Source organism: Ranitomeya imitator, chromosome 1 (genome assembly GCF_032444005.1).
Source record: "Ranitomeya imitator isolate aRanImi1 chromosome 1, aRanImi1.pri, whole genome shotgun sequence".
NCBI lineage: Eukaryota > Metazoa > Chordata > Amphibia > Anura > Dendrobatidae > Ranitomeya > Ranitomeya imitator.
In genome coordinates, this window is record NC_091282.1 from 970,331,223 (window position 1) to 970,353,516 (window position 22,294).

A 22,294-nucleotide genomic window follows, 5' to 3' on the forward strand; every position below is an offset into this window, starting at 1 on the left:
GCTCTGGAAATCCGTGGGAATGAACAGACTGACACGGATGTGATCTATAAAACATTTCTTTCATCCAAACAAACTTTTTATACTTGTTATCTTAGCCAACTTTAGCTTTTCAAGATTTTTGCTCATGTGAGCCAACTTTGCGTAAACTGTCCTCGAAGTGACCGATCGCTGTATTTTAGTGATCACATTTTTGTAAATGTTACGGCAAGTAAAATAAATGATGGTAGAACATTCTCCACGTCATACTCTGTCTCCTGACGTGCAAATAAAAAATACTTTCTCATTCTTTATAAATAAACGCTATCTGATAGAAAATATAACTTTTATAACAGTCTTCTAACAATCAAACAAACATGCAACAAGTGATGAGGATAAGAAGGAGGAAAAGAAAAGGGTCTGGGATAAAGAGGACAAGAACGGAAAAAACCTATGTAATATAGGGTATTGGTGCATTGACAAGAGGAGATAATCAGCAAACAAGTGTTCGTTGTCACGTTCTTAGCGATTACCCGTCAAACATGCAATGGCTGATCGGACCATGTATGTCAGCAAAAATATAATTATTAACGGCAGTATATCGCCACTTGCAAGCAGATGTGGGATGTGCTTCAGATAAATGTTACTGTATGGCGACAGAACACTTATATTAACAAGTGTTCTCTCCCATTGGTTCATCAGCCTGGAAAATCAAGCCAAGAAACAATCGCCAGATCAATTGGCACTTATGCAGACAAAATAAGCATGTGTAAATGCACCTGCATGACCATTGACCATTGTCAGTAACATCACCTCCAGGGCCCCACTTTTCAGCTACATGCTAATATGGCTTTACCCTCATTCGTAGATTTCTATAGCAACAAACTGGGTTGATTGGTAAATTAATAAGATGTTGCCTTTGTCTGTATAGAGTGAATTCAGTATATTATGCCAAGTAATGCATGGAGGCCCACCCTAGGATTCTCCTGTTCTCTTATGAGCCAGTCCGAGCCTAGGCACATCTATCAATATACGCAGATTGAGCATTTGTGAGGACATCGGAAATATGGAAATGTAGACATCTATTCAATAGGATGTTTATAAAGTAATTTATAAATTCATAGATATGCTCAAGCTCACCTTCTCCTTGGATAATTGTATGAAAAAAATGGGCAGAGTGAGAGGTCGCCATATTCTGAGATACTTTTTAACCCTTTTCCGACGTTGGACGTAATAGTACACCCACGTCGGAATCCCTCCTTTTGATGTGGGCTCCGACGCTGAGCTCACATCTTTCCCGGCACATGTCAAATGTATAACAGCCGCGGGTGGAAACATGATCCACCCACAGCTGTTAACCTGTTAAATACTGCTGTCAATCTATGAAATCCTGCCCATCGGTTTCTGCTACATACAGGAGAACTGAGCATCGCCTGTATGTAGCAGAGCCGCTCAGACAACTGCAGCTTCTAGTCTCCCATGAAGACTATTGAAGCATGCAAAGAGTAAAAAAAAAGTTTTAAAAAATATTTAAAAAAATAAAAAAAATATGAAAGGTCAAATCACCCCTTTTCACCCCATTCAAAATAAAACAGCTGTTGAATGGCACTTTTTTTTCAATTTCACCGCACTTGGAATTTTTTTCCCCATTTTCCAGGACACGATATGCTAAAACCAATGGTGTCGGTACAATTTGTCCCCCCCCCCAAAAAAAAAAACGAGCCCTCATATGGCCATTTTGAACGTAAAATAAAAAATGTATGGCTCTGGGAAGAAGGGGAGCAAAAAAATGAAAATGCAAAAACAAAAGTACCTCCGTTAAGGAGTTAAATACTGACATTTAATTTTTTTGGGCTTAACATATAGTTTAATAATAATAATATTTTAAGAGATTTAACAATGGCACCAAATATGTTCATTTATGTTTTATTTTACATTTTTTTGAATGGGGAATAGGGAGGTGATTTTAACTTTATATTTTTATTTTTTACAATAACTTTTTTTTTGTCTTTTTTGGGGGAATGGAATCTGTGATTGTTTGATTGCTTATACTATATACTGTACCTCATACTACAGTACTGTAGTGTATAATGAAACTGAAGTTCTCAAGGCGATCAAAAATGTTGCATCTACTGCAAAATGGTATCAAGAAAACGTTGTTTCAGACTGCAAAAAACAAATCCCTACACAGCCCTTGTGACTGAAAACTGAAAACATTATGGGTCTCAGAAAATAGCGACATATGCAAAAAATGCCCCTCAATTTTTTTCACCACGTAAATAAAAAAAAAAATGCATGTGTGGTATCTGCATAATCATACTGACCTGGAGAATCATATTGCTGGGTAATTACCGTGTAGTGAGCACCATAAACAGAACCCCCCCCCAAAAATTGCAATATTCCACTTTTTTTTGCAATTTCGCTGCACTTATATTTTCTCCCCTTTTTCCAGTACTTCACCTGATAATATTAATGGTGTCTTTCAAAAGTACATCTTGTACTGCAGAAAAAAAGCCCTCATGTGGCAATGTTGAGAGAAAAATACAAAAGTTATGGTTTTTGGAAGAGGGAGAGGGAAAAACGAAAAGGCAGAAAGTAGGAAAATAGCCATGTTGGGAAAGGTTTAAAACAGAGGCTTCCCATTGGATTCCCATATTACAAAGTTTGTCACACCATTTTGGGAAGAATGTATGATAAATATTGTGAAAGCCAAGAAACATTGTATAATTTGATATCACGCATACAGATGTGACATTACTTTTCAAATACGGCAGGGATCTCCTGTTAATAAAACATACTGTGAGTGTGGAATGTAAACTATGAGTAATGCAATTTCCATGCACGCACTTTGTCATGTATTACAAATTTTTAAGTACACCTCCTTTCTTGAATTCCATTCTGATAAAAACAACTGCCATGTAAAACCCTAATATTACTAGTAGCAAAGTAGTAACAAAGGGGTGAAAAAGCGGCAACCACATTCCACACCCCATCCTGAATTCAGTTGCTTATAGAAGGATATTATAAGACATGCTCTTAGTATAGAGGAAACGATTCTGTATTTTCAGTGTGGTGGTATAGAACTTGATGCTTTATTATGTATTACAGTGTAGAATACTTGGTGGCTTATGCAGTGCTTATATAATATCATTTATATAATAATATCATTTATTGTCCTTCCTTCAGATATTGATGAATGCCTTTTACAAATTGCTGCTTGTGATTCACCCCGAGCGGAATGTGTTAATATGGAGGGTGGATATATCTGCAAATGCAAGGAAGGTTTTCAGGGCAATGGTCTTGAGTGCTCTGGTAAGTGACAAGTCATTTACAATGTTGAGTTTGGGTGTGATTACAAAAATCTGCTGAATTCCAATATTGTACAGCAACATTTGAACTTTGAACATGTGAAGCGTATCATGGAGAAAAGTTAAAAATTCATAAAGACATCTCCTGTGAGGGGACATATCACCCTCACATTAAACATATGAGATTTATTAAAACTGGGAAAGTGAGAAAATAATTAAATCTGGGGAGTTGAGAGAGCTGACACTTCAACATCCATTGAAGTAGGGACCTACTGCATTGACCATGTAATCACAACAGCAAAGATGTGATCTGGGTACCAGCCACCAAGACTGGGATTCGTTTATGCAGCAGCAGATAAATACACTTCTTAGACAAGAGCTTCCTGTGTTCAAAGGGCTTTTCTGAGACACATTGGAACCAGTGGTCAGTGATGAACATTGGATTTTGCATCAATCCAATATTTATGGGAGATATATTTTTGTGAAGGGACGAATATAACGCAGTTACTCACATCATCCTAAGTGTATTCTAATACTTCCAACTTAATATCCATTTGATGGACGATGCTATCCATGCCATGTTTCATCTCTATAGAAAGGTAAAATTGCAATAGGAAACATGATGACAATATGTACTGTCTGGGACCTGCAGGAGCAAAGATATCCTGAAAGTTGGAAATAAAATTCTAAAAGATCTAGCACAAGTCACGACGAGCCCCATATGAGCTCACTAAGGGGAGGCATGTGGGCATAACCTTGAGCTAATAAAAAGCAGAATTTGGGTTTTTGTATTTTGTCAGTCTTGGAAGGTACAGATTGCTGTGTGTTGTATCCTTTTTACTAAGGATTACTTTCCTCCTTTAAGCTCTGAGCCATTTCTGTGACAAAAGTTTAGCAATTTTCTTTTGCTATCCCTTTTATTTTCTGTAATTGTATGTACGATTTTGTCTTATTCCCATTTTGTATCAACTTTGTATATTTTTTTAAAACACTGCTTAACTTTCCAGATTAAATATATAAAATGTGATAGCTTTATACCAAGGGTGGGCAATTCATTTTCCCGAGGGGACCTTAATGTTTGGCTCCTATAAAATAAAAACATTTATACTCACCTCCCATGTCAGAGCCATTCCAGCAGTGTTGGCACTAGATTTCATGGGGCTCTCATGCAGTTGTTACGACATGTGAGCCCTGCGCCCAATCAGCTCTGGCGTCACTGTCCTCACCTTTGGTCAAATCGAACATCAAGAGGAGGTCAAAGAGCAGCCACAGTCCAGGCTTCCTGTTGATGTTCGATACTTCTGAAGGCGGGTATAGTGAAGCCAGCACTGATTGGGCTCAGGTCTCATGTGTCGTAACAATTGCATGAGAGCCCCAGGAATGCTAGTGCCAACACCACTGGAATGGCTTTGGAATGGGAGATGAGTATAAGTGCTTTTATTTTATTTATTCCAAACATTCAGATTGAGAAGTTGTCCTAGTAGTTGTAGTAGTAGTTGATAATCCCTTTAAGCCAGTGTTTCCAAACCTCCAGTCCTTACAGCCCCCACAGGTCAAGTTTTCAGGATTTTTATAGTATTGTACAGGTGAGAGAATTCCTGATGCCTTGATGATACTTCACCACCTGTACAATGCTAATGCTGAAAACATGACCTGCTGGGAACCGTGAGGAAAGGAGTTTGGGGAACACTGCTTTCATCAATCGTTCCTCAGAAAGGCATTTACCACTTAGACTTTTCTGTCTTTGCTCTAAATTAGCGCTGAGTAGTTTAACCCCTTTCTGACATTAGATGTACTATCCCGTCGAGGTGGTATGGGCCCGTATGACCACCAACGGGATAGTACGTCTAACCCGATCAGCCGCGCTCACGGGGGGAGCGCGGCCGACCACGGCCAGGTGTCAGCTGACTATCACAGCTGACATTAGGCACTATGTGCCAGGAGCAGTCAAGGACCACTCCTGGCACAATAACCCCTGGAACACTGCGATCAAACATGAACGCAGCGTTCCGGCAGCATAGGGAAGCATCGCACATGGGGGGGCTCCCCGTGTGCTTCCCTGAGACCCTGAGATGTGATTGCGTTGCTCCGAGCATCTCCTCCGTCCTCCTCCCTGCAGGCCCCGGATTCAAAATGGCCACGGGGCTCCTTCCGGGTCCTGCAGGGAGATTGCTTGCAAGTGCCTGCTCACAGCAGGCGCCAGCAAGCCTCCTGCAGTGCCTGTCAGATCGCTGATCTGACACCGTGCATTGCAAAGTGTCAGATCAGAGATCTGACACTTTACCATAATGTCCCACACTGGGACAAAGTAAAAAAAGTAAAAAAAAAAAATATTTATATATGTAAAAAAAATATATATATATTGTTCCAATAAATACATTTCTTTATGTAAAAAAAGCAAAAAAAAACAATAAAAGTACACATATTTAGTATCGCCGCGTCCTTAACGATTTGACCCATAAAACTGTCGCACTAGTTAATCCCTTCAGTGAACACTGTAAAAAAAAAACTAGGCAAAAAACAATGTTTTATCATCATACCGCCGAACAAAAAGTGGAATAAAATGTGATAAAAAAGACGGATATAAATAAACATTGTATTGCCGAAAATGTCATCTTGTCCTGCAAAAAACGAGCCACCATACAGTATCATCAGCGAAAAAATTTAAAAGTTATAGCCCTCAGAATAAAGCGATGCAAAAATAATTATTTTTTCAATAAAATAGTTTTTATTGTATAAAAGCGCCAAAACATAAAAAAATTATATAAATGAGATATCGCTGTAATTGTACTGACCCGAAGAATAAAACTGCTTTATCAATTTTACAAGATGTAACATGACTCTGTGGACCAAAATATGGAAAAATTATAGCTCTCAGAATGTGGTAACGCAAAAAATATTTTTTGCAATAAAAAGCATCTTTTAGTGTGTGACAGCTGCCAATCATAAAAACCCACTGTAAAAATCCGCAATAAATAGTAAATCAAGCTCCCCATTATCACCGCCTTAGGGGAAAAAAAATGTACTTGTTTCCATTTTCCCATTAGGGTTAGGGTTAGGGTTGGGGCTAAAGTTAGGGTTGGGGCTAAAGTTAGGGTTAGGGTTGGGGCTAAAGTTAGAGTTGGGGCTAAAGTTAATATTGCGGCCAGCATGCAGCCAGTGGGTAAGGAAAGGGTGAATCAAACACCGAAAACTCCGCCCATATGACCCAAAAGCGGTCCCGCCAAATTCAGGTGACAGGTTCCCTTTAAGACTTGAGCCGAAACGTCGTAGGAGCCCGTATGGGCTAATAAACCACTATATTTTTTCTAAGAAAAAGTGCCGTCTTCATCGTTTTTGTACTATATTGAGGATCGGTCTTTACCTGAAAGGTCTGGCACCCATTTTTAACATACTGCTTGCTAGTGCTGCCTTTTATATATAAAATCTACATCATTAGCCTGATAACACTGCATCAATGTTGCTTTACTTATTCTGCAGTCACATTCTATATCATAACCCTGGTTTACTTGGTTTACTTTCACATTTCTGCAACTTGTGAGTGAAAATGAAAAGAAAAAACTTGTTGTCAAACACATTCCTAGGATTACATCTCGACTTTTTAGTTTAACTGCTGAGAAATCCCATAGGAATGCATTGAGTAGCTTAAAAATAACTTAATAATAAAATTATGTGGTCAATTGAGTCATCAGTTAATTTTTTTACGGCTGCTTGCTGGGATTTCCAAGCAATTTTAAAAAGTTCTAGTTCTGTTTTTTTTTGTCTCTATATAGCAAATTGAAAATCTCTCGGAAATCTCTTGAAAGAAGTCCATCTATAGCCCAAGCCTTAGAACTAAATAAGGTTCTTATAATGCCATAATTATCTTTTTCTACATTGCTGTAAACTACAAGTCATGGGAATGACACTTTTCAGGATATAAATCACCTGAGCAGGCTTTATGCCAACTTAAGCCAAGAAATGCTGAAATCTTCAGCTTTAAAGGCTTTAGAATTGTGAATGCAGCTCCGGAGTATCATACAGGCTGTAAATCAGGATAAATGCATTATAAATGATATAGTATATATACAAAGTTACTTAAGTATACAGTGGGGCAAAAAAGTATTTAGTCAGTCAGCAATAGTGCAAGTTCCACCACTTAAAAAGATGAGAGGCGTCTGTAATTTACATCATAGGTAGACCTCAACTATGGGAGACAAACTGAGAAAAAAAAATCCAGAAAATCACATTGTATGTTTTTTTATCATTTTATTTGCATATTATGGTGGAAAATAAGTATTTGGTCAGAAACAAAATTTCATCTCAATACTTTGTAATATATCCTTTACTGGCAATGACAGAGGTCAAACGTTTTCTGTAAGTCTTCACAAGGTTGCCACACACTGTTGTTGGTATGTTGGCCCATTCCTACATGCAGATCTCCTCTAGAGCAGTGATGTTTTTGGCTTTTCGCTTGGCAACACGGACTTTCAACTCCCTCCAAGGGTTTTCTATAGGGTTGAGATCTGGAGACTGGCTAGGCCACTCCAGGACCTTGAAATGCTTCTTACGAAGCCACTCCTTCGTTGCCCTGGCGGTGTGCTTTGGATCATTGTCATGTTGAAAGACCCAGTCACGTTTCATCTTCAATGCCCTTGCTGATGGAAGGAGGTTTGCACTCAAAATCTCACGATACATGGCCCCATTCATTCTTTCATGTACCCGGATCAGTCGTCCTGGCCCCTTTGCAGAGAAACAGCCCCAAAGCATGATGTTTCCACCACCATGCTTTACAGTAGGTATGGTGTTTGATGGATGCAACTCAGTATTCTTTTTCCTCCAAACACGACAAGTTGTGTTTCTACCAAACAGTTCCAGTTTGGTTTCATCAGACCATAGGACATTCTCCCAAAACTCCTCTGGATCATCCAAATGCTCTCTAGCAAACTTCAGACGGGCCCGGACATGTACTGGTTTAAGCAGTGGGACACGTCTGGCACTGCAGGATCTGAGTCCATGGTGGCATAGTGTGTTACTTATGGTAGGCCTTGTTACATTGGTCCCAGCTCTCTGCAGTTCATTCACTAGGTCCCCCCGCGTGGTTCTGGGATTTTTGCTCACCGTTCTTGTGATCATTCTGACCCCACGGGGTGGGATTTTGCGTGGAGCCCCAGATCGAGGGAGATTATCAGTGGTCTTGTATGTCTTCCATTTTCTAATTATTGCTCCCACTGTTGATTTCTTCACTCCAAGCTGGTTGGCTATTGCAGATTCAGTCTTCCCAGCCTGGTGCAGGGCTACAATTTTGTTTCTGGTGTCCTTTGACAGCTCTTTGGTCTTCACCATAGTGGAGTTTGGAGTCAGACTGTTTGAGGGTGTGCACAGGTGTCTTTTTATACTGATAACAAGTTTAAACAGGTGCCATTACTACAGGTAATGAGTGGAGGAAAGAGGAGACTCTTAAAGAAGAAGTTACAGGTCTGTGAGAGCCAGAAATCTGGATTGTTTGTTTCTGACCAAATACTTATTTTCCACCATAATATGCATAAAAAAATAAAATAAAAAAATATTGATTAAAAAACAGACAATGTGATTTTCTTGATTTTTTTTTTCTCAATTTGTCTCCCATAGTTGAGGTCTACCTATGATGTAAATTACAGACGCCTCTCATCTTTTTAAGTGGTCGAACTTGCACTATTGCTGACTGACTAAATACTTTTTTGCCCCACTGTATATACACACTGTAAAATGGTGTATGATTCGTACTTTGTTGTTTGGAGTGTTCTTCCTTCTTTCTGTATTAAATTCCTAATACGCAGGACTAAAGTAGGGTTTCCATATTTCCTTACCATCCGGATCACTTTTTTTATGTCTCATTCAATCACAGCTGATGTAAACACGGCATCAGTTGTCATTAGCAAACTATGGGATCCGTTCTCGCATCACTTTCCCTTAATCACTTTATTTGGACACTGCTAGGGGAAAAAAGCAGATGGCTGGATCCGCGTAAAAAAGGCTCTCCTTCCTTCTCCACTGGAAAAAATTCTACGAGGACACGCTACACTACTATGACAGGTTTAACCTGCTTTTTGTTATCATTATTTTTTGTCCTGCCAATTCACTCCTTTTTAGGTAAAAACCATATTGGGCACCATATTGTAAACATACTCTATCAAATTCTATTTTCAATCCTTTATGGATGAATTTTTCCAAAATATGCTACGATTTAAATTTCGTGGCATGAAAATGACCTCAGTGACTTGTATAATCTGGAAGTTCTTTCTAGTTGCAGTTTAACCCCTTAGCGACCGCCGATACGCCTTTTAACGGCGGCCGCTAAGGGTACTTAAACCACAGCGCCGTTAATTAACGGCGCTGTGGAAAAAGTCCATAGCGCCCCCCAGAGGCCGATTTTCTCCGGGGTCTCGGCTGCCGAGGGTAGCCGAGACCCCAGAGAACATGATTCGGGGGGTTTTTAACCCACCCCGCATTTGCGATCGCCGGTAATTAACCGTTTACCGGCGATCGCAAAAAAAAAAAAAAAAAGCGATCTCTTTTTAATTTCTCTGTCCTCCGATGTGATCGCACATCGGAGGACAGAGAAAAGGGGTCCCAGGTGGCCCCCCAATACTCACCTAGCTCCCCCGATGCTCCTCGTGTCTCCCGGTGGGCGCCGCCATCTTCAAAATGGCGGGCGCATGCGCAGTGCGCCCGCCGGCCGGCACCGGGAGAATCTTTGGGGTCTCGGCTGCCGGGGGTAGCCGAGACCCCAAAGAGCACGATCGGGGTCGGTATTACCGACCCCTGTTTTGCGATCGCCGGTAATTAACTGTTTACCGGCGACCGCAAAAAAAAAAAAAAAGTAAAGTGTAATTCTCTGTCCTCTGATGTGATCGCACATCAGAGGACAGAGAAATAGGGGGATTCGGGGACCCTAGCATACTCACCTAGGTCCCTGGATCCTCTTGCTGCTCCTCCTGGCCGCCGGCAGCAGAACATGGCGGACGCATGCCCAGTGCGCCCGCCATCTGTCTCCATCTGCCGGCCGGCAGGAGAACAGCAGTTGGGGCTAAAATTAGGGGTAGGGTTAGGGTTAGGGGTAGGGTTAGGGTTAGGGTTAGGGTTAGGGGTAGGGTTAGGGGTAGGGTTAGGGGTAGGGTTAGGGTTAGGGGTAGGGTTAGGGGTAGGGTTAGGGGTAGGGTTAGGGGAAGGGTTAGGAGTAGGGTTAGGGTTAGGGGTAGGGTTAGGGGTAGGGTTAGGGGTAGGGTTAGGGTTAGGGGTAGGGTTAGGGCTAGGGTTGGGGCTAAATTTAGGGTTGGGGCTAAATTTAGGGTTAGGGTTGGGGCTAAACTTAGGGTTAGGCTTCTTTCACACTTACGTCGGTACGGGGCCGTCGCAATGCGTCGGCCCGACATACCGACGCACGTTGTGAAAATTGTGCACAACGTGGGCAGCAGCTGTAGTTTTTCAACACATCCGCTGCCCAATCTATGTCCTGGGGAGGAGGGGGCGGAGTTACGGCCACGCATGCGCGGTCAGAAATGGCGGATGCGACGTACAAAAAACGTTTCATTGAACGTTTTTTGTGCCGACGCTCCGCCAAAACACAACTGATCCAGTGCACGACGGACGCGACGTGTGGCCATCCGTCACGATCCGTCGGCAATACAAGTCTATGGGCAAAAAACGCATCCTGCGGGCACATTTGCAGGATCCGTTTCTTGTCCAAAACGACGGATTGCGACGGAATGCCAAACGACGCAAGTGTGAAAGTAGCCTTAGGGTTAGGGTTGGGGCTAAAGTTAGGCCTAGGGTTGGGGCTAAAGTTAGGGTTAGAGCTGGGATTAGGGTTAGGGTTTGGATTAGGGTTGGTATTAGGGTTAGGGTTGGCATTAGGGTTACGCTTGGGATTAGGGTTAGGTTTGGGATTAGGGTTAAGGTTAGGGTTGTGATTAGGGGTGTATTGGGATTAGGGTTAGGTTTGAGGTTAGGGTTGAGATTAGGATTAGGGGTGTGTTGGATTTAGGGTTTTGATTAGGGTTATGGTTAGGGTTGACATTAGGGTTGTTTTGGGGTAAGGGTTGTGATTATGGTTAGGGTTAGTGATTAGGATTATGGATGAGGTTGGGATTAGGGTTAGAGGTGTGTTGGGGTTAGGGTTGGAGCTAGAATTGGGGGGTTTCCACTGTTTAGGTACATCAGGGGGTCTCCAAACACGACAGCCAATTTTGCGCTCAAAAAGTCAAATGGTGCTCCCTCCCTTCTGAGCTCTGCCGTGCGCCCAAACAGTGGGTTACCCCCACATATGGGGCATCAGCGTACTCGGGATAAATTGGACAACAACTTCTGGGGTCCAATTTCTCTTGTTACCCTTGTGAAAATAAAAACTTGGGGGCTACAATATCTTTTTTGTGAAAAAAAAAATATTTTTTATTTTCACGACTCTGCATTCTAAACTTCTGTGAAGCACTTGGGCATTCAAAGTTCTCACCACACATCTAGATAAGTTCCTTGGGGGGTCTAGTTTCCAAAATGGGGTCACTTGTGGGGGGTTACTACAGTTTAGGTACATCAGGGGCTCTGCAATCGCAACATAATGCCCACAGACCATTCTATCAAAGTCTGCATTCCAAAAAGGCGCTCCTTCCCTTCTGAGCTCTGCCGTGCGCCCAAACAGTGGTTTATCCCCACATATGGCGCATCAGCGTACTCGGGATAAATTGGACAACAACTATTGCAGTCCAATTTCTCCTGTTACCCTTGTGAAAATAAAAACTTGGGGGCTACAATATCTTTTTTGTGGAAAAAAAATATTTTTTATTTTCACGACTCTGCATTCTAAACTTCTGTGAAGCACTTGGGCATTCAAAGTTCTCACCACACATCTAGATAAGTTCCTTGGGGGGTCTAGTTTCCAAAATGGGGTCACTTGTGGAGGGTTTCTACTGGTTAGGTACATCAGGGGCTCTGCAAACGCAACATAATACCCGCAGACCATTCTATCAAAGTCTGCATTCCAAAACGGCGCTCCTTCCTTCCGAGCTCTGCCGTGCGCCCAAACAGTGGTTTACCCCCACATATGGGGTACCAGCATACTCAGGACAAATTGGACAACAACGTTTGGGGTCCAATTTCTCTTGTTACCCTTGTGAAAATAAAAATTTGGTGGCTAAAAAATCTTTTTTGTGGAATAAAAAAATATTTTTTATTTTCACGGCTCTGCATTATAAACTTCTGTGAAGCACTTGGGCATTCAAGGTTCTCACCACACATCTAGATAAGTTCCATGGGGGGTCTAGTTTCCAAAATGGGGTCACTTGTGGGGGATTTCTACTGTTTAGGCACATCAGGGGCTCTCCAAACGCGACATGGCGTCCGATCTCAATTCCAGCCAATTCTACATTGAAAAAGTAAAACGGCACTCTTTCTCTTCCAAGCTCTGCGGTGCGCCCAAACAGTGGTTTACCCCCACGTATTGGGTATCGACGTACTCAGGAGAAATTGCACAACAACTTTAGTGGTCTAATTTCTCCTGTTACCCTTGTGAAAATAAAAATTTGTGGGCAAAAAATCATTTTTTTAGAAAAAATGCAATTTTTTTTTTTCACGGCTCTACGTTATAAACTTCTGTGAAGCACATGGGGGTTCAAAGTGCTCGCCACACATCTAGATAAGTTCCTTAAGGGGTCTAGTTTCCAAAATGGTGTCACTTGTGGGGGGTTTCCACTGTTTAGGCACATCAGGGGCTCTCCAAACGCGACATGGCGTCCAATCTCAATTCCAGCCAATTCTACATTGAAAAAGTAAAACGGCACTCCTTCTCTTCCAAGCTCTGCGGTGCGCCCTAACAGTTGTTTACCCCCACATATTGGGTATCAGCGTACTCAGGAGAAATTGCACAACAACTTTTGTGGTCTAATTTCTCCTGTTACCCTTGTGAAAATAAGAATTTGTGGGCGAAAAGATCATTTTTGTGTAAACAAAAGCGATTTTTTATTTTCACGGCTCTACGTTATAAACTTCTGTGAAGCACTTGGGGGTTCAAAGTGCTCACCACACATCTAGATAAGTTCCTTAAGGGGTCTAGTTTCCAAAATGGTGTCACTTGTGGGGAGTTTCCACTGTTTAGGTACATCAGGGGCTCTCTAAATGTGACATGGTGTCCGATCTCAATTCCAGCCAATTCTGCATTGAAAAAGTCAAACGGCGCTCCTTCACTTCTAAGTTCTGCGGTGCGCCCTAACAGTGGTTTACCCCCACATATGGGGTATTGGCGTATTCAGGAGAAATTGCATAGCAAAATTTATGGTTACATTTCTGTTTTTACACTTGTGAAAATAAAAAAAATGGTTCTGAATTAAGATGTTTGCAAAAAAAAGTTAAATGTTCATTTTTTCCTTCCACATTGTTTCAGTTCCTGTGAAGCACGTAAAGGGTTAATAAACTTCTTGAATGTGGTTTTGAGAACCTTGAGGGGTGTAGTTTTTCGAATGGTGTCACACTTCATTATTTTCTATCATATAGACCCCTCAAAATGACTTCAAATGTTATGTGGTCCCTAAAAAAAAATGGTGTTGTAAAAATGAGAAATTGCTGGTCAACTTTTAACCCTTATAACTCCCTAACAAAAAAAAATTTTGTTTCCAAAATTGTGCTGATGTAAAGTAGACATGTGGGAAATGTTATTTATTAACTATTTTTCATGACATATCTCTCTGATTTAAGGGCATAAAAATACAAAGTTTGAAAATTGCAAAATTTTAAAAATTTTCGCCATATTTCCGTTTTTTTCATAAATAATCGCAAGTAATATCGAAGAAATGTTACCACTAACATGAAGTACAATATGTCACGAAAAAACAATCTCAGAATCAGCGGGATCCGTTGAAGCGTTCCAGAGTTATAACCTCATAAAGTGACAGTGGTCAGAATTGCAAAAATTGGCCTGGTCATTAAGTACCAAATTGGCTCTGTCACTAAGGGGTTAAAGATTTTTTAATTGTTTAGATAATAGTTTATTACTTTAAACACGCAACAACTAATCTAATCTCTGCAGACACAAAATCTAGGCAACTTTTTACCATCTCTCTGCATCTGCAGCCATGGGAAGCAGTGCAGGAAACACCGGTCTACAAAAATGTCTAGTCGTTTGTGTATCTCCTTACTGGTCCATTTGTGTAACTCTATCTTGGTTTTGCCATGATTTCTAAAGAATTGAGTTCCCCTTTATGTTTGTTAATTTGCATGTCTAGTATGCAGATAATATATTTAGTTAAATGCCTAAATGTTTCAGCCTTTAGAAAATAGATGCATTTCTTTGGGCATCATAATTGATAGGCCTGCTCTCAGATCAATGGCTAAAGCCACAAATCATCAATGCTTACATCTTCATTTCGCTCTGTTTCCTATGCCAGCTGTATAAAAAAAAGGACACACATGAAACAAGTACATAGATTTATTGGAAATCATTATTAGGAATACAGAGCTCAAATCAACAGTGACCCGGTTGTTAAACTCATCAGATAGCTGGTTCTGTTGAATAGTCATGAGGGTCATGAAGATGTCACACCGACGTAGAACTTCAAAAGTCTTAGGTGAAAAAAGGTTTCCTTTTATCTATATCATATAATATTTATATGTATGGTAATCTGCAGTTAACAGTGCCTACATGCAAAAAGACAATAATTGCAATTGTAGAGTTGCTAATATTTTATTTTGTATTATCTAGATTGTTTTGTCAACTTTTTTTTAATATTAATTGCAGCATAAAATAATACCAGCTACCATACCAATAAGTAAGGGAAACCATATTTTATGAGTATGAGTCTTCTAACATCAGACTTGTGTGTAGCGTTATGATCCACAATTTTAATCTTCTGGTATGGCTAAGAGCTGACACTCTCCCCGTGCTTATTACACCAGACCATAGAGGAGCTGTACTGAGCAATAGATACAGTATATACAAGTGCTTCTCACAAAATTAGAAGATCATCAAAAAGTGAATTTATTTCAGTTCTTCAATACACAAAGTGACTCTCATATATTATACAATGGGGAAAAAAGTATTTAGTCAGCCACCAATTGTGTAACTTCTCCCACTTAAATAGATGAGAGAGGCCTGTAATTGACATCATAGGTAAACCACAACTATGGGAGTCAAAATGAGAAAACAAATCCAGAAAATCACCTTGGCAAGATTTTTTTTGCATGTTATGGCGGAAAATAAGTCTGCATGTTACCGATGACTTAGGTTGGCCAGGACCAGATTTTCAACAGTTCACTGAATGAGATCACCAGTCAAAAAAATTTTTTTTCTGAAAGATAACTTGGTGGGGGTTATGATCAATAGGTAGCGGATACACAACTTGATGGACTTTTCCTTCGCTAAATATGGAGCATTTTCACACACAGTTCTTTTCCCTTAACTCACTTGGTCTCTTTCTCCACTCTTTTTTACCTTCCATGACCACAACCCAGCTCAAGCACTACAGTCCAGTTAGCAAGAATTCTATTTTCAACCCGCAGTTCCGCATCTTCTTTCCCCACAAGGGAACTAGTTTGCTAGTATGGCCAGTACTTAGCTTCTCTGCTACTTATGTTTCCTGGCCCGTTACCTTTCTGAGTTATAAATTCGGGGCTGTATTATTGGGCATTCCCTCTCAAGAGCCGTCTCTGGTTGACCACACTGTCCTTCTGTCTGTTTTCCTCCTTCTTTGCTTTGGTTCATTCTAACCACTTTCTTGGCCCCCTCTCACTTCGGGACACCCACATCATGCGGCACTGCTTACTGTCCAGACCTTAGGTCTGCCTCTCACGCACACTGGGCCCTATCTGAAGTCCTGACAGGAAACTTTCTGAATCCCTTAACCTTAGCACCTCCTACTTTGGGCTAGTCTAAAATATTAACTCTAACGCTCCCTAATATCTGGCAGAGCACAACACCAACACTATTAACGCATATCACAATTCACAATGCACAATACAGCAATAGACGTGTTCTTCAAAGGGGAATATGGGCAGCATGTCCACTTCCTTACAATAATCTGACCTTTCTTCCCACCTGTGTGACCAGTGATAATAGGCAATCCATTAGCAATTCATTTATAATAATTTATATTGATGAAGTGGAAAGCTGCTGTGACTTTTAGGAAGACATTTCTCTGTAGACACATATCTTTTGTGTGCCTCACACATAGCATGCACTAAGTGTGACCCCAGCCTATCTGGACACTTATCTCTGGAGAGTAATTCACTAGGGGTTATACTGTGATGCCTACGTGCCCCTTGATGTCTAAATGTTTGACGTTTCAGTCTTTTAAAAATAGTTGCTTAATCCTGTCATGTCCAGAAGCACTAACTGTCGACTTTGTGGTAATCGGCAGGCAGGTAAATAGTGTTTAAATTACTGTAGTAGTTGCTATAGGGAGAAAATGAACTTATATTCTCCCTGCAACTGCTCCCTTCCAGTCATCAGGGCAGTGCAAGGAGCAGCTAGAGTCACTGTTCACTACACAGTGAGTAGGCTTTAACCACTTTATTGATCATTGATTCACAGCCAGCACTTCAGCATGTGTGTGCAACATGTGTATGCACTGTGTATCTTCAGAACAGGCTGTCAATCAACCTGCCAGGGAGTGATTACACCAGCGCTCACTGTGTGGTGGTGACTGTAAGATGCAGCATATAACTTACATTAATCCTTGTAGCTGCTTCTTCATTAAGCCAGTTACACAGGAGATTAACCCCATATTTGCAGAGAAATAGTGCTCTCAGATACAAGAGATCACCACAGAGGGGGTAAACATGAACTTCTGCCTAAAATATCCCAATAAGCCTTGAAAGAATTTCTCCTGTTAAGTGGCCAGCATCCATTATAGTGTCTAATGATGACAATGGGTGATGACACATTTCAGCTGTATGTCTTGATAAATCAAACAAGACCAGCAATGTTCCTAAAGGTATGTGCACACAATGTCTTTTTCAGGAGTTTTCCACCATGAACACACCTGAAAGAATGCTTTAAAAATTCAACATACAGTGTGTCCGTAAAGTCATGGTGCACTTTCGACCAGTCACTGGAAAGCAACAAAAAAACGACAGAAATGTGAAATCTGCTCCAAATGAAAGAAAAACCCTCTCAGTTTCATACCTATTCAGTGCCGTTCGATGTGGGCTTAATTTGTTGCCCTACACACATCAAAACAATAGTGAAGTTCTTGCCACACACGGTTAAGGACGTCTGGTGTAACAGAGTGAATAACGTCTGTGATTCTCTGTTTTAAGTGATTAATGTTGTTGATACCTTTAATGTATACATGTTGCCTCACATAACCCCAAAAGTAAAAGTCTAAGGGTGTCAGATCTGGGGATCGTGGTGACTATGGCTCGACAGAACCCCTGCCTATCCACCGCTGGGGGAATGTTCTAGCTAGAAACTCACAAACAATAGTGGTGTAGTATGGAGGAGTGCCGTCCTGTTGAAAGATGACACCGTCTGGAAATTGTGGCACTGCATACAATTCCAACATCTCAAGATACGTGTTTGCTGTCACAGACTGCTCCATAAAATGTTACAGGGTATACATACTAGATTCCTTGTTAGGGTGTTGATCCAGGGAACTAATCTGATTGCCATATGTGGTGCCGGGAAGGAATTTTTTCCCCCATTGTGGAGCTTACTCTTTGCCACATGGGGTGTTTTTGCCTTCCTCTGGATCAACATGTTAGGGCATGAGAGGTTAGGCTATGGGTTGAACTAGATGGACTTAAAGTCTTCCTTCAACCTTAATAACTATGTTACTATGTTATTTTGTTACAAAATAAGTGGGCCTATCATGGTGTTTTTCCACCAAACTGACGGTTTCCTTCAACTGCTTATCCCTATTCCTATGTGGTGGCTTGTAGCACTTCGGTCATGGATTCGACTTTAGCGAGCGACAGAACACAATGAACTTTCCTCTGTACCGTCCACATCTCAACTGGCATGGAAAACCACACAGCTGGCATAATCTTGTGGTTGCATGATGTCACAGACCTGGCAGTGTATTAATCAGAGTTCAGTTTATCAGGGGTTAATCTGACTGGGGGCTCAGCAACAGCTTAAATGAGTTTGTGTTGTTTGATTGGTTCTTGTTATCTCTCTTCATGAACAGGTCTGATATGATTGGGCCAGAGAAAGGGCGCCAAAATGTAAACTATAAAAAGATCCTGTGACTGGTCAAAAGTGCACCATGACATTATGGACACACTGTATAATGAACTTATGCTCTGCAATGTAAAAACGACTTGCAGTGCATATGTTCCATCCAAATGAGCTTCTTTTAACCTTTTCATGTCTTCAAAGATGTGAAGAGGTTAAAAGACATCACCTGTACATTCTTATGGTGTCTTCACTTGGATGAGACATCCGAAAAGACTCTTCAGGAAAAACATTGCAGGAATTTTCCAGAAGTGTCTTTTTGTAGAAATAACAATACGAGTATACATATACTGGTGTCTATAAAACACTAACGAGGGTATTTTCTTTTATCAGGTATTTTCAGGAATTGAATCAGCAAATTTAAAAACATTTTAATCTTTACTTGAAAATTAAATTGTCAGTTCATATGACATGTCTGTATATTATTGTATTCCTCCCTGAATGACAATTATGCAGGATCTTTACTTAGAACTCAGCATTCTTGAGTACCTCTGTTATCACTCCTGGAAATGAATAAATAAATCGATAACTTAGATTTCCATTATGTCCTTTAAGCCAGGGGGTCACACGGTTGTAAATTCTCTCATGTGATAGAATCGGGCCGATTATGTTAATGTCAGTCAGATCAAACTCTATCACAGTCTGAGTGTCACCTTAGTGTGAAACAATTCTTTTGCATGAGAGAATCACAACATAAGTGTGGAGAAAATGGGGAATTTAATTTCTCCATCTTCTCCATTGTCTCAGTCTGTGGTAATCAGACTGCACTCGGATGACATCCAAATGCAGTCCGATGTTTCACTCCCACCCATAGACTCGTATGGTTGCAACAAGTGATCTGATTATTATCGGATAATAAAATAAAGCGCTGATCGGCACAACCCCACAGAATAACATTGGGCCAAGTACTATCTGATAAAACACTGGATAACACTCGGTCATGTTTTACGCTCGTTTGATCCCGTAAATGCAGTCTGTTGTTAAACACTCACAATATTGTCCGTTAAGGACTGGCAGTTTTAGATTGGAAGGCACAAACTATTGACAAGCAGAATGGTAAAGTCCAGTTGTTTATGTATTCTTACATTTTCAATAGGAGAAACAGAGGAGCAACACAAAGAAAAAATGCTCCAGATGATTTCCTAGGCAAAACATGATATTACTAAATCAGACAGGTTAGGAGAGATGATAATGCCTCTTGTACAATTGCTCTGCTTATTATGCCATACATCCACCTCATGAGGTTTTTTATCTGCTGCCATCATAGACACTTGTGTAAACTGGCAGCTACCAGTGACTATACGCAGCAGTTCAGGGCGCAAACACACTAGAGAATCACACCTGTCCCTACAATGGTGTGTTTCCAGGAACTTCAGCTAACTGAATAGCGGAGATGTTGCAGATAACCCTGACGCTGAGGAACACTAAGTGCAGATAGAGATGTTGGTTAACCAAAGAAATCTTACTCTGGAGCCAAAGTATTGTTACATATTTAATCAGCTTTTCACATGTCTCTTACTGCACTTGTCATATTCCACTTAGTTTCCATCTGTGTAATCACATACTGGGGAATTTAAAGTGGAACTGTCACCAGACCGACCAGTATAAAGACATCAACAGAGATGTGCAGAAAGTACATTCAGGGATTAGATTATGTTAGTGATTAGTGTGAAATTACAAAGTCTAAAAACAGCTTGACACATCATTTTTTTTTTAGTACAAGTGTTACCTATCTGTTATTTTTACAGATAGATTCCAAAGACACAATAATGAATGGGCTTTTTTAATATGTACCTTTTTTTGCGGTTGAATTGTCTGCAAAAAGTACATAGACATGTGGTACTTTGATCCAGCCAAGGGGTATTAGCTATTAGGGATAGAGTTGAGCGACCTTGACCTTTTTAGAGTCGAGCCGGGTTTTGCGAAACCCGACTATGTCCAAAGTCGGGTCGAGTGAAATCGGCCGATTATGACGTAAAGTCGGGATCGACCGAAACACGAAACCCAATGCAAGTCAATGGGGCAGCATAGTCGGCAGTGAGTGGGGGCCAGGAAAACACCTAGAGTGGCCATTTTAATGTCAAAACCATCCATTCTTCTTAATGAAGCTTGTCAAGCGTAATTTACCTTATAATAATTGGAAGGCATTTGAAATTGGGGGTCATTTGGCTAAAGTTGTGGGGGGTAGGGCTGGTTCAAGTAATTAGTGGGCCCAGGAAATCTGGACCACGTCACGGCAGTGGAGCAGGGAGAGGTAAGTATTTCAACTTTGCAAGTGCTGTGAACCTGAGCAAGCAGGGGGGGCCCACTCGTTGGCATTGGCACTGGCACAGGGCCCCTCAAAGTACAGCGGTGTGTTTGCACGGCGGGGGCGCCTCCCACCGGCAGCAACACTTTTGCGTACTATGAGAGGCCCTGTGCCAGTGACGTCGCCAACTAGTATTCCTCCCCCCACCTGATGAAGGAACCTGCACTTTCATCTGCACCTTCCTCTTTGTCCCCGTGTAAGGTGGTATGGTATGCGGGAAGAGCAACCTGACTTTCAGCAGGGTCACAATGTTGTTGTGTAGCGTGCACGGGGAATGTTGCGTTATGGGTCAATGTACCAGCAGACTCATCTATCACTGGCTGGGCAATGGGCACGATGAAGTGGAAACACAGATATAGGCCCAAAGAAGAAAGTGGGCTAAATGCAGTTCAAAATTGGTAACACAGGAATAACCAGGGGGCATTGCAGTGGAGGACAACTGGAATGAGAGGCTGACACAGAGAGTAGGGCCAAATCAGTAAGTAGTCGAAATGCAGTTCAAAATTGGCAACCGTAGTAAACAGGCGGCACAGCTTTGTTCAGTGGAGGAGAACAGCAAGGAGTGGCAGACACCGATAGTAGGCCCCAAACCAACTAGTACGCCAAATGCAGTTGTTCCATTTAACCACAATTTAATGAGAGCCTGAAGATAGAAGCTCAGGAAAGGCAACCTGGGGAACACCTTGGAGTGTAACACACCATCTCTCTCCACCCCATACCCATTTTGTATGGCCTAATGCAGTGTACTTTTCTACAACTACTAAACGAGAGTCGGAAGACCGAAGCAATGGCAAGGAAACCTGGGGAACACCTTAGAGTGTAACACACCCTCTCTCTACACCCCATACCCAATTTGAAGGCCTAATGCAGTGTAGTTTCCAAGAACTACTAAACGAGAGCCGGAAGATCGAAGCTCAGGAAAGGCAACCTGGGGAACACCTTGGAGTGTAACACACCCTCTCGCTACACCCCATACCCAATTTGAAGGCCTAATGCAGCGTAGTTTCCAACAACTACTAAACGAGAGCCGGAAGATCGAAGCTCAGGAAAGGCAACCTGGGGAACACCTTGGAGTGTAACAAACCCTCTCTCTACACCCCATACCCAATTTGTAGGCCTAATGCAGCGTAGTTTCCGACAACTACTAAACGAGAGCATGAAGATCGAAGCTCAGGAAAGGCAACCTGGGGAACACCTTGGAGTGTAACACACCCTCTCTCTACACCCCATACCCAATTTGTAGGCCTAATGCAGCGTAGTTTCCGACAACTACTAAACGAGAGCCGGAATATCGAAGCTCAGGAAAGGCAACCTGGGGAACACCTTGGAGTGTAACACACCCTCTCTCTACGCCCCATACCCAATTTGTAGGCCTAATGCAGCGTAGTTTCCGACAACTACTAAACGAGAGCCGGAATATCGAAGCTCAGGAAAGGCAACCTGGGGAACACCTTGGAGTGTAACACACCCTCTCTCTACACCCCATACCCAATTTGAAGGCCTAATGCAGTGTAGTTTCCAAGA

At 41.5% G+C, this 22,294-nt stretch overlaps 1 protein-coding gene across 5 annotated transcripts in view; it reads left to right on the forward strand.

The window, feature by feature from the left end:
- Window positions 1-22,294, forward strand: part of EGF (epidermal growth factor) — a 249,875-nt gene that overhangs the window by 183,051 nt on the left and 44,530 nt on the right. For all 5 annotated transcript variants that reach the window (XM_069743852.1, XM_069743849.1, XM_069743850.1 and 2 more), the window contains one exon: window positions 3,163-3,288. In XM_069743852.1, coding sequence (XP_069599953.1) covers window positions 3,163-3,288 — 126 coding nt within the window. The remainder of the gene's footprint in view (window positions 1-3,162; window positions 3,289-22,294) is intronic.